Below are 14,559 nucleotides of genomic sequence, written 5' to 3'. Positions count from 1 at the left end.
ATAATGTTATTATTTAAAAAGCCATGGGGAAGGGAGGGTGTTTTGTACCTATTCTGTACTTTAACCTTACAATTGAATAAAAACATATAAAACTTTAATTAAACGTGGAAAACGATTTTTAAAAAATAGCGCGGATCACTCTCTGCATTAGCACACACACACACAAAAAAAATAATAATCCCATATTTTTAAAATTTAAATTCATTTATGTACTTAACAATTTTTTTAATTTTATTTATGTTAAGGCTTTTCACTCATGAAACATTACGTTTTAATTGTTTAGTTTATTTTCACGGCATTGTTTACATAAAAAAGTTTGTTTTAACTTTTTCTAAACTGTTTCATTTTTACGACATGCCTCAACGTATTATAAACACCCTAACTCCCCCCCCATGTTAAAAAAAAACGCCCTTCCATAAACCTCGAAAGCCGTTCTTAACATGGGGAAGTTAGGGTGTTTATAATATGCTGGGGCGAGTCGTAAAATTAACGAAGTTGCTATCTATTATTTATTGCAAAAATTGCTTGAAATTTATTTATTTGACAAAAAAAATTACATTTTGGTACTCTTTGGGCGTTGAGTTCCATGGCGACCAGTAGAAAAAAATAATAGTCGCTCCCTTAGTCTCCCACCTCACCCCGCACGTAACATATTTTATTTACTGACGTTGCCGTAACTAAACGATTATTTGTCACATTTACAAACATTTATTTATTTATTTTGAAAAAAGTTTTACTTTTTATGAATATTAAAAGAAAAATGGGTACTCATGCAGAGAGTGATCCATGCTGAAATAATAACGTTATTATTTAAAAGGCCATTCTTAACATGGGGAGGGGAGGGTGTTTTGTACCTATTCTGTACTTTAACCTTGCAATTGATTAAAAAAAAAAAAAACACGATTTAAAAAATAGCGCGGGTCACTCTCTGCATTAGCACCGAAAAATGTTACTAAACATTTATTAATAATTTCTCACTTTTACAAACATTTGATTTTAAATTTCTTTTTAAATGACGACTTTTATCGACATTTTTTTTAAATATCCCCCCCCCATGGTGTTTATTCCGAAATCCGTTGTTAACATGGAGAGGTTGGGGGTGTTTATTCTGAAAGCCGTTCTTAATATTTGTGGAGGTGGACCTAATGTAAAAAAAAAAAAAAATAAAATAAATTTAAAAAAAAAAAACTAAATCATTTACTGATAACTTCTCACTTTTACAAATATTTTTTAATTTACATGTGCGGATGAACAAATTGTTGAATAGTGCGAAAACAAAACATTTAGGTCCACCGCCACAATTTTCTTTTTTAAATGACGACTTTTATTGATAAATAAATTTACTTCTCCGCAACTTTTATTGATAAATAAATCTACTTCTCTGCCACGGGCACTGAACCCCTCCTTTTTTTTTTTTTAATAGTATTTTCGGGTGGGTATGCTGATAACAAATATCAGTTCAATTTTGCAAATAGCCCCCCCCCCCTCCAAAAGTGGTGTTTATTCCGGAAGCTGTTCTTAAGATGAGGAGGTTGGGGGGGGGTGATTATAAGGTGGACCTATCTAAATAAAAAACAAGTTCTTTATGCGCACATAAGCAACTATTTTTTATTAACTTTTTTTTTTTACTTTTTTATTTAAAAATTAGTAAATTTCAATGAATAGAATAATAAATCATTTATCATTAATATGTGTTTTTGGGTTTTGTGTTGAATGAAACTTCTTTTTTTTTTTACTACAACAATAATGAACCAATTTAAATCTTCCGGCATGCATTTAAGGGTTACGAAATTATCAATAAATCGTTTAGTTACTAAGCCAACGTCAGTAAATAAAAAAAATGTTACGTGCGCATGCATTAGCCTTGACTGGGGGGGGTAAGGGAGCGACCATTAAATAATTATGCTGGTCGCCATGGAACTCAACGCCCAAGGAGTACCTAAAGTGGCACTTATGCACTTATGTTACCGTGCTATTTTTTAAAATAGTATTTTCCTGTTAAATTCAAATTTTACAATATGTTTTTCTTTTATTAATTTGTTAAGTGAAAGTACAGATAACCCGGTCGGTTTCTAATGCGAGGAAAATCTAGCCCCCTCCCAAAAAAAAAAAGGGGTACTCTGGATAATAACAAAACATTAAAATTGCCTCAGTCTCGAAAGATTTCTTCTCTACTGAACGAGGAAAAAAACGGTGAAGTGTAGTTCACCTTCTGTTTCTCTCCCCCTCTCTCAATATCTCTCTCTATCCATCTCTCCCTTTCCCTCTCTCAATCTATCTTTCTCTCTATATCACCCTCTCCATCTCTCTTTGAGCCCCTTTCTCTCTCTAACTCCCTCTATCTCTCTCCTTTCCTCTGTTTCATCCCTCTCTGTTTCTAACTCTCCCCCTCTCTCTGTTTATCTATCAATCCCTTTATCTCCTTCTCTTTCTCTATTTTCCCCTCACTGTCTCTTTTCTATCTATATATCTTCCTCTCTATCTGTCCATCTCTAATCCCTCATCCTATTTTAGTCTCCTAAATTAATTACAGTGAATAAGGCATTGTCAAAACATGGATAAATCCTATTTTAGTCACCTAATTTACTGACTGTGAGAATAGAAGTTATTTGGAAAATACTGCTACCTTGAACAGCACCAGAAGTAACTGGTAAAACCTTTCTAATTAAATTGATTTTGGCAGCCATTTGGTAACAAAATGACATAGCCTTGGTCCTTGCTGCATGAGGAATACCTGCGACCTTGCTGCCAAGTAGAAGAATTATTTATTCTACTTTAAAACATTCAATTTTTCAAAAATCTCATGTTCGACATCTCCAAAACATCCAATATGGGGAAAAATATTGCAGAAATGCAAACTTATTATTTAGGATGAATGCCAAATGGTACGCAAAAAATCACTTGAGGCTCTTGGTCGATCCTTACAAGATTTGCATGGCAATTTCAGACAATTTGGGAATGCAGTAATATTGCTTGCAGGAGATTTCAGACAAATGTTACCTGTTATTCTTCAATCAACACCAGCAGATGAAATAAATGCTTGCCTCAAATACTCTACTTTTTTGTTCCATGTGAAGACATTAAACTTAACTCAAAATATGCATGTACAGTTGCAGACTGTTCAATCCGCACAAAAACTTTTGCATCACTTGTGGGAAATTGGGTACGAAAAAGTGCCAGCTGATCAGAGTTAAGGGTAAAATTCTTTGACTTTTAACTTCTGTAATTTCTGTAATTTTATTTCATCAAAAGAATAGTTAGTTTAAAAGGTTTTTGCAGATATTCAAATTATAAGAATTCCATTTGACTGAGTGAATCAGCTATTCTTGCAGGTCAATACAAAGATGCCCATGAACTTAACGCTATAATTAAATGTAAAATTCCAAGTGAGGTAGTCAAATACAAATCCATCGACACTGTTGTGAAAACAGATATAGTGGTTAATTATCCAACAGTTATATTTGCCAGGGATACCACCGCATGTATTGCAACTGAAATTTGGTGTACTAATTATCATGTTGTGAAATATAAACCAATCCAAGCTTTGCAATGGCACATAGCTTGCAGTAAAAAAAAAATTAACAAACAATATCATAGAAACAACAATCTTAACAGGACCTTTCACAGATGAATATATCTTCATTCCATGCATTCCTATGATTCCACCGGATACATCATTACACTTTAGCAAATTGCACTTTCCAATTTTATTGTCATTTGCAATAACCATCAACAAAGCACAGGGAACAATCTTTACAATTGTGGGCCTTACAGTTACACACTGACTGTTTTTTCACATGGACAATTTATGTTACATATTCAAGAGTCACCAAACCGGAAAATCTCTATATCAGCTAAGAAAATGGAACAACAAAAACTGTATACCCATGCAAAATGGAAATTTAAACCTATAAGAAACATGCTTTTTCTCATTTTGGAACTTTTTCCATTGCGCCAATTTGAGCCACAGCAACACGTGGCAGGGTACAGCTAGTATATATATATATATATATATATATATATATATATATATAATCTGTTACCTTTAAGAAAAAAAAAACTCGATTGCTAGAAATACTAAACACAAAAACCGTTTTTCAGTGAGAAAAGTAACTAAATTAACCATCTGAATCGTTCACTAAATTCCTGGAGTATTTTTGTTATTGATTTCCTCGGGGATTTAATTGGATTAAACACATAAATAGAGAAACTAATCATGCCTAAGAGTTTATTAGAGACAAATTAGTCACTGACTCAAACGAAGTATTTTAAGTGAATCAGGATTTTTGGTGTTTTTTGTTTTTTTTTGTTTTTTTTTACCTAACAACTTTTGGCCTAAAATGGCTGCTTGAATTTATATACATAAAAAACAGAAAATCTCTGAATATTTTTTTTGCTAATTTTATGAAGGTCAATTAGTGCTTATGAAAGTCTCTTGAATTAAAAGAGAGGCATTTTTTTTATAATTTTTTTCAACAAATTTTTCCAGCATAAATAAATATGATGAATCACAAGTATCCATTTTTAAAACTTACCTCATTATTTTTTTAAGAAACATATCCCATTACAAATGTGAATATCATCAGATTTCTTCTTTTTTATTACTTATGTGTGATTTCCTTTTTTTCGTTTTTTCTCTATTTTTTGACAGCTAATCAAAACGATTTTATAAAATGTCAACTTTGTATTCGTTTGTCGTTTATATGGCGCTTTTTCATAATTTACTTTTTTTTTGTTGTTGTTGTTGGTTAAAGATGTGTCATTGCACCGTTATTAGAAGCTTTGTCTATCCATCAAAACCTTTCTATTTGAAATCACATTTTCACTGTAAAATATACAGCTTGAATGAACATATCTTATTTTAGATATGTCTATTAAATCTGCAGAAGAAGCTCAGTTCATCAATGTATTTATCACGCTTAAGTTTGAAATAGTATTTCCCTTAGTTTGTCATGATTTAAGGGCATTTAAAATCATACAAAAAAATTGAATCTCTATTTATGGCTTTTCAATCAGTCTGTCACAAGTTTGAAACGACACTTTTGTTGGTCTGTCATGACTTAATAAAATTAGAAATAGTATTTTCATCAATAAGCAGCCAGATTGCATACCTATAAATGGTATTGTCTATTAGTCAGTTGATGAAGCTCAAGTCTCTTCGCAGCTTCAGTTCTTTAGAAACTTTGAACTGTTAAATACTTTCTCAACAATCTATTCATTGGGAACTGGGCCACTTCAGTGGCCTTTTATCTGTCGAGCTGAGGTCCTGGATAGTGCTAAGAAATTCACCGCCCCATACTTTAAAGTGTTTACGCTTACTACCTGAGGTGTCCTGAGGAGAAAATGCTGACGGGGCTGCCCAGGCAATTTTTAATAGGCTAGAGTACTCCTTCCTTAGGGCCACCGACTTGATTTTTTTCACTTTCCAGCTTTGTGCTACAGTGGGAAGTGATTATCGGTTTAAGTTTGAAATAATATTTTCCTTAGTCTGTCATCATTTAAGAGCATTTGAAATAATATAAATAGATTTAATCTCCACTAGTGCCTTTTCAAATGGTCTGTCGCATTTCAGTTTGAAATAGTGTTTTCGTTGGTTTGTCATGATTTAAAAAGATTTTAAATAATACTTTCATCAATCAAATTGCTGAAAAAAATCATTGGATCACTCTTCCACTCTAATAAGTATCTCACTGCCGATGCAATCCTCTATCTGTATAAGACCAAGTACACCCTAAAATGGTAAAATGGAGTACTGTTGCCACATCTGAGCAGGACTTGCTCGGCAAGTCCTATCTTGCCTTGATAAAGATAAAAATTGGCTTTGAAACCTAGTAAGTGATGCCCTTTTCTCTTCCCTGCAACCTCTTCCCCACAGAAGTAATGTCACAAGCCTGTCTCTGCTCTATCACTATTTTCATGGCAAGTGCTCGACTGAACTCTAATCCATGATCTCACCCTTGCCAAACTTTAACAAAAAACAATCGACCAGCTACAACCACTATATATGATTTTCTCCATTCTATCTATGCCATAAATGTAAATGCAGATTCCATGAACAAAGCTTTTCCAGAACTGCCCTCGTTTGGAACACTGTTCTGCTGGCTTGCTTCCTAGTTGAATATAGCATGATATCCATCAAATCCAATGTAAACAAGTTCCTGTTAAGCTGTCCCCATAAATAATCAAATTCTACCTCATTTACACCATTAATGATTACTACACCACTACCTCACATTCATTAACCCTTATTCTCGAGTGGCCTTTGGGTCTTGATAAGTGATGACTCACAAGTAAAAAAAAAAGTATATATGGCTTTGTTTGTCATTCATACTTAAGCTTGAAATAACATTTTCTTCTGTCTAAATTACTCATGTTTGAAATAGCATTGTAATAGGTTTGTCACACTCAAGTCTGAAATAAAATTTTCTTTAGGCTGTCATGCTTGAATATTTTTTGTCAGTATGCCATGCTTAAGTTTGAAATATTATTTTAATTGGTTGGTCACATTTATATTTAAAGCAACACTTTCTTCACAACATGGGTGGATTGAACAGGACGCATGTAGAGAATCTTCCATCTTCTTTGTGTAGGAATTAATTTAAAAATAAAGTCCAATTGACAGTTTTTAATCCATTTTTTCTTTACACAATTTCTTTAAATGAGCTTCTGATAAAATGAAAGAGATAAAATTTAGTGCTGTATTTTTAAAAAGAAACACTAGATAAAAATTATATATATATATATATATATATATATATATATATATATATATATATATATATGAGTCAAGAATATTTCTATTTGGTCATTAAGGCAAAAATATCGCAATGCAATAATCTTTTTTTTTTCAAAAATAAGATTTCTAAATTTTTTGAAAGATATATTGATTTTTAGCTCATTTGCAATGTTTTAAGAAATTAAAATATTTATTTATTTTTTTAATATTAAAAGCGTTTCAGCAAAACTATGGAAATTGATTTCACAAAACAAACCCTAAAAATATTTTACTTCAAAATAAGTAATGAAGTGATAAAAAGTAGATAAAAATTGATGAATGGACATCGAAAAGGTTTGCTCACAAGGAAACAAAAAATGGAAAAAAAAAATGTATATATATATATATATATATATATATATATATGTATATATGTGTGTGTATGTGTGTGTATGTGTGTGTCTTATTTATAGTATTCTGAATTCTACTGGGTTTATATAGTTGAAAATTCGGAATATATATATAAGGAATTGTGTGTGTGTGTGTGTGTGTGTGTGTGTGTGTGTGATTTCGTTCCCTATGGATTCCAAAACTGTTGAACCGACTTTTTTTTAAATTTCACACAAATGTACTTCATGTGTCTGGGAGTGTTCTTATGTAGGTTCTGTATCGGAATTCTTCTGGTAAGTATCGAAAATTGATAATCGAAACAATCCAATTAAAGAAAAAAACGTCTGATTTTGACCAAAGTTAACACTTTTATACAGTCTAACATCACAAGTGCATTTGAGAAGTTTTATCACCGCACAAGCAAAAAGGACTAGCATATTAAATCAACAGTACGTTCTTTGATAAAACAGAGGCAAATCTGAAATGAATGTTTCTTTTTAGAGCACAATTGAACCGTAATACTTTACTTTTGTAGGTTTAACTTTAATTCAAGTCATTATGCAAAAATATTTTCATAAAATCAACAGTAAGCTCTTTTGATAAAACAGCGGCATGTTCAAAATGAATGTTTCTGTTTAGAGCACAATTGAATCATGGTGCTTGAGTTTAGCATTTGAAAATTTAATTCAAACCATTATACAAAAATAATTTTATAAAATTAACAATAGATTCTCTACAGTGCAATATAGACTTGTGGACTAAGTCTCTGTGGGAGGCATGTGAAGCTTCCTCCCAACATACCGTGAGATCCTAAACTAGAGCAGGAAGTCAACAGATTTGCTTGAAAAATGGGCGATTTCACGGATTTCAATGACAATAAAAATATGGGAGGATAAAATATTTGTTGATCCTCATTCAACCCCAAACAATGCCAGGCCTCCCTGCTAGTATATATATGTATTTGATATGCTAAGAGTTAATTATATTGAACACTATGTTTTTAAAAGTTGTGGTACTTGTGGGCTTGACCTTTATTTCCAATCTGAAACGGAACACATATATCAAATCCATTGCCAAGGTCACTGGAAAAATGGTAGGATTCTTCTACCGCTCAAGTAGATATCTCACTCCTGATGCAAGTCTCTATCTATATAAAAGCCAGGTACGGCCAATGATGGAGTACTGTTGCCACATCTGGGCTGGAGCTGCTAGAAGCAGCTTATCCTGCCTTGACAGAGTTCAAAATAGACTTTGTAGCTCAGTGGAGGATACCCTTCTCTCTTCCCTGCAACCTCTTTCCCACAGAAGAGACGTTTCGAGCCTGTCTCTGCTTTATTGTTATTTCCATAGCAGGTGCTCGTCTAAGCTTCAATCTGTGCCCCTCCCCCTGCCAAACCTTCACGGAAAACACTCATCTAGCTAAAACCATTATCAATAGTTTCCCACACTCTTTATCTGTGCCTAAACCTAAATATAGATTCCATGAACAAAGCTTCTTTCTTAGAACTGCATGCCTATGGAATTCTCTTCCATTGGCCTGCTTTCCAGCTAACTACAATCTGATTGTCTTCAAGTCCAATGTAAACAAGTTCTTGATAAACCGCCCCCCTAAGTAATCCAATTTACAAACATTCTGCTACTTATGTTTATTATGCTATAATCACATTGACTAATGCATACCCATTAATCCTTATCCTTGAGTGCCCTTCGGGCCTTGATAAGTGGTGATTCCTGTGTAAAAAAAAAAGCATTCCTGTGTATAAAAAAATGCATTGGGTACGCAAGAAGTGCAGTAAAATTTCAGATCGATTAACAAATGATAAGCAGTTTTTGTGCAAGAACTGTGCAACAAAATTAGATCGGATCAGCCATTCAATGACGCACTTTACATATAACCCTTTATCTCCTCTATCACATTATTTTATCAAGACATATAGATAATTTAATAGCAGCGTTTTTGTGAGATATGAATTGTCCATATGCAAAGACACAGGTACTTGTTCATATTGCACGTTACTCTAACGAAACTTTTAAGGCTTATTTAGTGTTCATTAACTTTTAAGGGTTTAAAGCGTTCATTATTTTTTATAGATTATTTAATGTTCATCAATTTTAGGGATTACGTGGTGTTCATTAAGTTTTTTTTTAATGCTCATTAACTTTAATGCGTTATTTAGCCTTCATTAACTTTTAGTGATTATTTAGTGTCAATTATTTTTTAGGTATTATTATTTGTTCATAAATTTGTATAGATCATTTAATGTTCATCAATTTTAGGGATTATGTGGTGATCATTAAGTTTGTTTTTTTAATCCTCATTAACGGATTAATGGATTATTTAGTCTTCAATAACTTTTAGTGATTATTTAGGGTCCATTATTTTTTAGGTATTATTATTTGTTTATAAATGTGTATGGATTATTTAATGTTCATTAACTTTTAGGTATTATTTAGCCTTCATTAATATTTATGAATTAGCTAATATTCATTCTTTAATGGTTTTATTTAGTATTCATTAATTTTAGGGACTTATCTTCTTTTTTTTTACTTGGAAGTCACCACTTATCAAGGCCCAAAGGATACTCGAGGATAAGGGTTAACGAATGTAAAGTGGTAGTATAGTAATCATCAATGGTGTAAATTGGGTAGAATTTGATTATTTATGGGGACAGCTAAACAAAAACTTGTTTACATTGGATTTGAAGGTTACTATGTTGTATTCAACCGGGAATCAGGCCAAGGGAACAGTGTTCCATAGACGGGCAGTTCTGTGAAAAAAACTTTGTCCATGGACTCTGTGTTTAGATTAAGGCACAAGTAGAAAGTAAGGGAAATCCTATATAGTGGTTGTAGCTAGTCGAGTGTATTTTGTGAAAGTTTGGCAAGGGGTATCATAGATTGGAGTTCAGTAAAGCACTTGCTATGAAAATAATGATAAAGCAGAGAGAGGCTCACAACGTCTCTTCTGTGGGAAAGAGGTTTCAGAGAACAGAAAAGAGCATCATCTACTAGGTTTTGAAGCTAGTTCTGAACTCTGTCAAGGCTGGATAGGGTGTGCAGAGCAGCTCCTGCCCAGATGTGGCAACAGTATTCCATTTTATGGTGTACCTGACTTTTATACAGATAGAGGATTGCATTGACAGTGAGATACCTACTGGACCGGTAAAGTGATCCAACCATTATTTCATTAATCTTGGCAACAGATTTGATGTATGTGTTCTATTTCAGATCAGGAGTGAAGGTCAGTCCTAGAAGCTTGTCAAGGCATGGAGCTTTCCTAAGTCGAGAGCCATTCATTTCAATTGGGGTGATTATGATGAAAGGAGAAAAGATCTTAGTCATTGCTAGCCTTTGACATGTTACAAAAGATTGTGGTTTCGTCTGCATAAATGTCTACAGAAGATCCAAGAATTATTAATCTAAGGTTTATGTAGTGTTCATTAACTGCATCAGAAACTTTGGCAACAACACCTAGCATCAGTCAACAGAAAAGCCCCAATTCTCCTCCACGACAATATCTAACCGCACGTTGCTAAATCGACGCTGGAGAATTTGAATGAATTGGGTTACGAAACTCTGCCTCGTCCGCCATACTTTCCAGACCTCCCACCTACCAACGAGCACTTTTTCAAGCATCTCAATAACTTTCTGCATGAGAAATGCTTCAAAAACCTAAGCAATGTTAAAAACGCTTTCAGTAACTTCATCATTACCAAAACGCAAGATTTTTACATTACTGGCATAAATGCACTTGTTTGCATTCGTAAAAGTGTGATTTTGATTGTGCTTATTTCAATCAATAAATTTTTTGATTGAGCCTCTATATACCTATAGTATGCTGCTTTTATTTTTAGGCTAATCTTTTTATGCTAGTTTATATAAAAAATATATATACTAATGAATATAGACTCATTCAATAAGGATGGTACATTAATTAGGGGTGTAGGATAAGTAATAACTTTTATACCATGGTATTTCGAAGCCTAATGCTTCTCATCAGAAGAGGAGAGAAGATGCTAGGTAACATAATAGGGATGTGACATCCAGTGATAGTTACATTAGGGGCAAAAGTTATAATATAAATCTCACCTGTCAGGTTAAATGTATGTATGTTTGTATGTCTTGCAAAAAATTTAGACAGAGGTGAGGATTTTCATGAGATCGGTATCATTTTAGAGCTCAACCCTTCGGATGACAAATATTGAAAAATTGGCTAAAAACATTAATTCCTTCACCCTCAACTGGCGCTTTTCTACAGGGAGGGAGAGGTAGCAAAAAGTCGTTCTTTCATGACAATTTAACCAAACACGCATGCACAAAAAAAGTTCTTTCTTGAATTAGTTTAAATATAAAAAACACGAACTAATTTCGCTCAGGCAATCATAGACCAGTCGTTATAGTAGCAGCGTCGTTATCTTAAGATTGCACGTTCAAGCAGAGATATCAGATATTTTTTTTTCAATTTTTTAAGTTTTAATATTGAAACAGGGTTATTTATGACATTTTACGTTCGTTTTTTTTCCCTTATGTTCGCTGCTTTTTTATTTGTTTTTGTTTTCCTGATTTTTAAAAGAAGTTTTAACATTTAAACAAAGTTATTTATGCCATTTCTTCTTTGTTCGTTTATTCTTTATTTTGCATCACGTTCGCTGTTTTTTTTTATTTACAATATTTAAACAAGGTTATTATGTTCGTTTATTCTTTATTTTCCATTTTGTTTTGATTTGCCCCCCCACACACACACACAGACATCTCATCACACCCGGGCAACGTCGGATACACTCGCTAGTAAATGAATAACTCTATATACATAAGTATATATTTTTTATATTGTGATTTTTTTTTTATTTTAATGATAATCTATATAAGCTCAAAAACAATTTGTTGAGCTTTGCATTATTCCAATAAGAATCGATCTTATTCTTATAACTCCCCATATATATATATATATATATATATATATATATATATATATATATATATGACGAGAGAGAGAGAGAGAGAGAGAGAGAAATAGATAGATATACCTTTTGCTTTGCCCCAAGACAATTAATGGCAAAAATAAAAACAGAAAGAGGAAACCGATTCTCTCGGAGGAGACTCAAGTAGAAAATAAACATGTAAATGTTTAGAAAACAATAATGGCATGTTTTTTTGTGAAGAATAGGGCCTGAATGTATTACCTCATCGATATCCTGCGCTGGGATGACAGATGTAATGAATTTGATGTCAAACAAGTGCTGTAGTGCTCTCTGCTGGGTCATGTGAATACATCCAGACTCGGGTGAAGGAGACGGTTCCAATTGGCTCTTCTGCAGGAGCAGCTCATAACACTCTATAATGCCATCTGATATTTTAGCCACCATTTCAAGTAGAACTTGTCTGCAGGGAGAAAAATAAAAAATAAAAAAAAATAACGTAGATAAGGAAAAAACATATCTCGCTTTAAACTCGTGATGGATTGAAAATTTCATGGAAGCCATTCGCTTTAAGATATGAAATCAGTTACAGAAAATGAAAGAAGGATCCATCGAACACGAACAGATGAATATTTTTCATGAATTTGGAAAGAAAGCAGTTTTAGGCATCATCAATCTATGTCGACGAATGCTTAGTAGTTGAACGAAAGAATGGAAACAATTCCAAGTGAACACTGATCTTTATATTTGATGCATTCTTCTATTTGCTACAAAAAACACACACACACATACAGAACTTCATTATTTGAATGGCTAACAACCTAGAAGCCCAACAAAATAAACCTAACAATCAGCAAAATCTCACCCCTTCACTATAGAAGTTCCTAACTGCCACAAAGCTTTTAATCTAATTGCTTCTTTCCTCAAACTGGTTGCCTTTGGAATTCCTTCCCTGATCCCTATTTCCCTTACTTTACTAACATGCAGAAATTTAAATGTCATGTGAACAAATATATTGCTACCCAACTTTCCACTTAGGATAATCCTATTAGTGAACAACTACCCTGCTGCCCAACTCCCCACAGTGGATGATCTTATTAATCTGGTACTTAATTAACATTAGCTACTTTTACATCCCAGTTGCAATGTGCCTTGTTTGCGTTAAATATAAGTAAAAAAAAAAACAAAAAAAACTCTCTTTCATCCATTCACAGTTACTTTTTTTTTTACTAGGGTGTCACTACTTATCAAGGCCCTGATCCCTGTTTCCCCGACTGTACCAACATGCAAGAATTTAAATGCAATGTGAACAAATATCTTCCTACATACCTCCCCACTTAGGATGCCCCTATTAATCTGGCACTTAATTAACATTAGCTCATTTACATCCCAGTGGGAATATGCTTTGTTTGGGGTAAATATAAGTAAAAAATATTTTTTTTTTTCATCCATTCACAAGAACTTTTTTTTATTGAGTATCACTTCTTATTAAGGCTCAAAAGCTATTCAAGGACAGGAATTAAATGGGTATCAGATGAACGGTGAGACAACACCGTGATGATTGGTAATGATGGAAATTAGACAAAATTTGATTATTTAAGTGGATGGTTCAGCATGAACTTGTTTACATTGAATTTAAAAACAACTATGTTCTAGTTAGCCGGGAAGCGGACCCACAGTATTGTGTTCCACAAACGGGAAGTTCTGGGAAAGAAACTTTGCTCATGGAAGTTTTGTTTAATTTTAGCCATACAAAGAAAGAAAGGAAAATTATTGACAGTGGTTATAGCGAGTTTTGTTGTGAATTTTTATAGGAAAGGAAGATAGATTGAAGCTCAGTCGAGTATCTACCATAAAAATAACGTTTCATTTAACTTTCAAAAATAGCACTTTGTATTATTTCGATTATTCAAACTATTGTTCTCATGTTTAATATTATTCTCATAAAGTCACCTCCGACCTTCTTCAGGTGTATCTCATCGAACTCTAGAATCTGTCTGAAATTTCGAACAGCAGCCTTTATTTAATCCACAGGGACAGCATGCTCTCTCGTTCTGTCAGCTACAATCCGGAAGAAGTTTTTAGTAATCCGCAGCGAGGATTGAACCAGCAACCGCCGAAAGAGTGTCACTTAGAACTGAATTTCTATCTAGTGCTTTATCCATTACACCACAAGTTCTTTGCCGCAAAGAAAAATAAGCACAATGCATCTTTTATCGCATGTCAATATGAATATTATGATTTTGTTGAGAAAAGAAATTTGTACGGATTTTTCATTAATTTCATGAATAAAACATTCAATTTTTCACTTTAGTATTTTCTCCTTGGGATGACAAAAAAAAACCCGTTGTAGTCACAAAATCAATCATGTAATGAAAGAGTTCAGCAGCTAAACGAAGTTTGAAATGTTAATATTCAAAAGTGAAAAAATACTTATACGCAGAAAGATATTAGTTTGTACTAGATGGGATACCCGGTTTGTAACGTTACATGTTACAATGTAGAGTCCATCGCAATAACAAAGGAAAGGAAGAG

The 14,559-nt window shown here is 33.2% G+C and overlaps 1 protein-coding gene across 1 annotated transcript in view; it reads right to left on the bottom strand.

The window, feature by feature from the left end:
* LOC145276804 (conserved oligomeric Golgi complex subunit 1-like) overlaps window positions 1-14,559 on the bottom strand; it is a 425,717-nt gene that overhangs the window by 21,914 nt on the left and 389,244 nt on the right. The window contains exon 25 of the mRNA XM_080128123.1: window positions 12,289-12,487. Coding sequence (XP_079984249.1) covers window positions 12,289-12,487 — 199 coding nt within the window. The remainder of the gene's footprint in view (window positions 1-12,288; window positions 12,488-14,559) is intronic.

Source organism: Euprymna scolopes, chromosome 5 (genome assembly GCF_053919585.1).
Source record: "Euprymna scolopes isolate OS-2025 chromosome 5, ASM5391958v1, whole genome shotgun sequence".
Lineage (NCBI taxonomy): Eukaryota > Metazoa > Mollusca > Cephalopoda > Sepiida > Sepiolidae > Euprymna > Euprymna scolopes.
The sequence above is the reverse complement of the archived record's forward strand: the minus strand, read 5'-3'. Positions and strand labels throughout refer to the sequence as shown.